Raw genomic sequence first — 1,635 nt, forward strand, 5'->3', positions numbered from 1 at the left:
GGTCACACGTTTGCTACAGCCCAGGCTCCTGAGCTGAGCCCAGCTTGCAGCAACAGTAGCCCAGCAATGGGGTCACTGTGGGTGCCTATTTGCTCTCTCTCTATTTATATACACACACATAAATATATATATAGAAAAAAGGGTGGCAAGCGGCCTAATCCTGTGCATGACCAACAGGTATTTTCGGCGGCTGGAGGAGATTGGCTGAACTTAAGGCTGCCGAGCCAGGGCAGCGGGGCAGGAGGAGAAGAAGGATGTCAGCTCTCAGCGCGTTGCCTTTCCTGAAGCCCGTTCACCTGAGGTCCCCCCGCAGCTTGCCCGGGGGCCAGCGCCGGCACACGCTGCCCGCCAGCGAGTTCCGCTGCCTCAGCCCCGAGGATGCCGTCAGCGTGTTCGAGATCGAGCGGGAAGGTAAGGAAGGGGCCACCTGGGGAAGTCCTGCCTGGTGGCATCGCCTGGAGGTGCCCCATCCCTTCCTGCCACCGGTCCCTCGTGCTCCTTGGGGCTCACCGCAGGCAAAGCCTCCATGCCTGTGTTCCTGGGGGAAGAGCAAGCCAGCGGCTGGGGTGTGGCCAGGCCACCATGGGCTCCTTAATGAGGTGGGGGAGGGTGTGATTAATGAGTGGGAGAACCACAGCACCCAGCTCACCCAACCATCTGGGGTGGAGATGGTGGGAGGTGATGCCCTGGGCTGAGATGCCTGGAGAGCAGGGAGCAACTCCCCCAAAACATCCCTGAGAGAACTGTCAGGAAGGATTGGAGAAGGGGAAGGTGGGAGGAAGGACACCACACTCTTCTTCCTATTGTAGAGGGACACTTTGAGATATCCCCCCAGCACTCTCCCTGCTTCCCTCCAGGCACCCCCAGCTCCCCTCGCCCAGACTCAGCAGCCCATTCCTCTCTCCCCTCTGAAGGGCAAGGGCAGCTGGGGAGATGCCAGGAGGAAGGGCTTATCTCAGCACCCCCAGCTGTAGCCCTGGAATCAGCAATGAGAGCAGGGAAGTGGCCACTGGGGCGTGGCAAGATGCCTCTGGAGGAGCAGAGCTGCTCCCTGGAGCCATCCAGGTCCCTCAGGGCTCCTTTAGACCAAGCAGGCAAGAGGACACACACCATGTCCCTCCCTGACAGCCTGCTTTCCTCCTTACATCAGTGTTGGGGGGGTTTCTGCATACAAATGTCCTCAGTCCTGCCCACCACACTCACCACCATCCCCTTCCAGCCTTTATATCCGTCTCCGGGGACTGTCCCCTTCACCTGGACGAGATCCGCCACTTTCTGAACCTGTGCCCGGAGCTCTCCATGGGCTGGTTTGAGGAAGGGCGGCTCGTGGCCTTCATCATCGGCTCCCTCTGGGACCAGGAGAGGCTCAGCCAGGTAAGAGCTGGACCCTGCTCTTCCCAGCCTGTGCGCTGGGAGAGACACTGCCAGAACTCGGGGAGGCGAAGGTCCTTGGAGCCCTGGGGCTACTCACCAAGTCTCCTCCCGGGACTTGCTCTGGCGGAAATGAGCCGTCTCGTTAATTAATTTTACTGAGGCAATTAGAAAACAGGCCAAGAAACTCCCCTCAACGTTCATTTCCAAATTAAAAAGTCTCCAAGGACGATGAGAAGAGATCATAGAATGTCTGGGCTGGAA

At 58.9% G+C, this 1,635-nt stretch overlaps 1 protein-coding gene across 1 annotated transcript; it reads left to right on the plus strand.

Moving 5' to 3' along the window:
* Positions 1–254: 254 nt before the first annotated feature.
* AANAT (aralkylamine N-acetyltransferase) lies at positions 255–1,374 on the plus strand (the record flags this gene model as incomplete). Its single annotated transcript, XM_008941013.1, has 2 exons — positions 255–411; positions 1,220–1,374. Coding segments are annotated over exons 1-2 (312 nt in total), but the record flags the coding sequence as incomplete, so codon positions are not given.
* Between the last annotated feature and the right edge of the window lie 261 nt (positions 1,375–1,635).

The sequence above is a fragment of the Merops nubicus genome, unplaced genomic scaffold (assembly GCF_000691845.1).
Source record: "Merops nubicus isolate BGI_N331 unplaced genomic scaffold, ASM69184v1 scaffold29745, whole genome shotgun sequence".
Classification (NCBI taxonomy): Eukaryota; Metazoa; Chordata; class Aves; order Coraciiformes; family Meropidae; genus Merops; species Merops nubicus.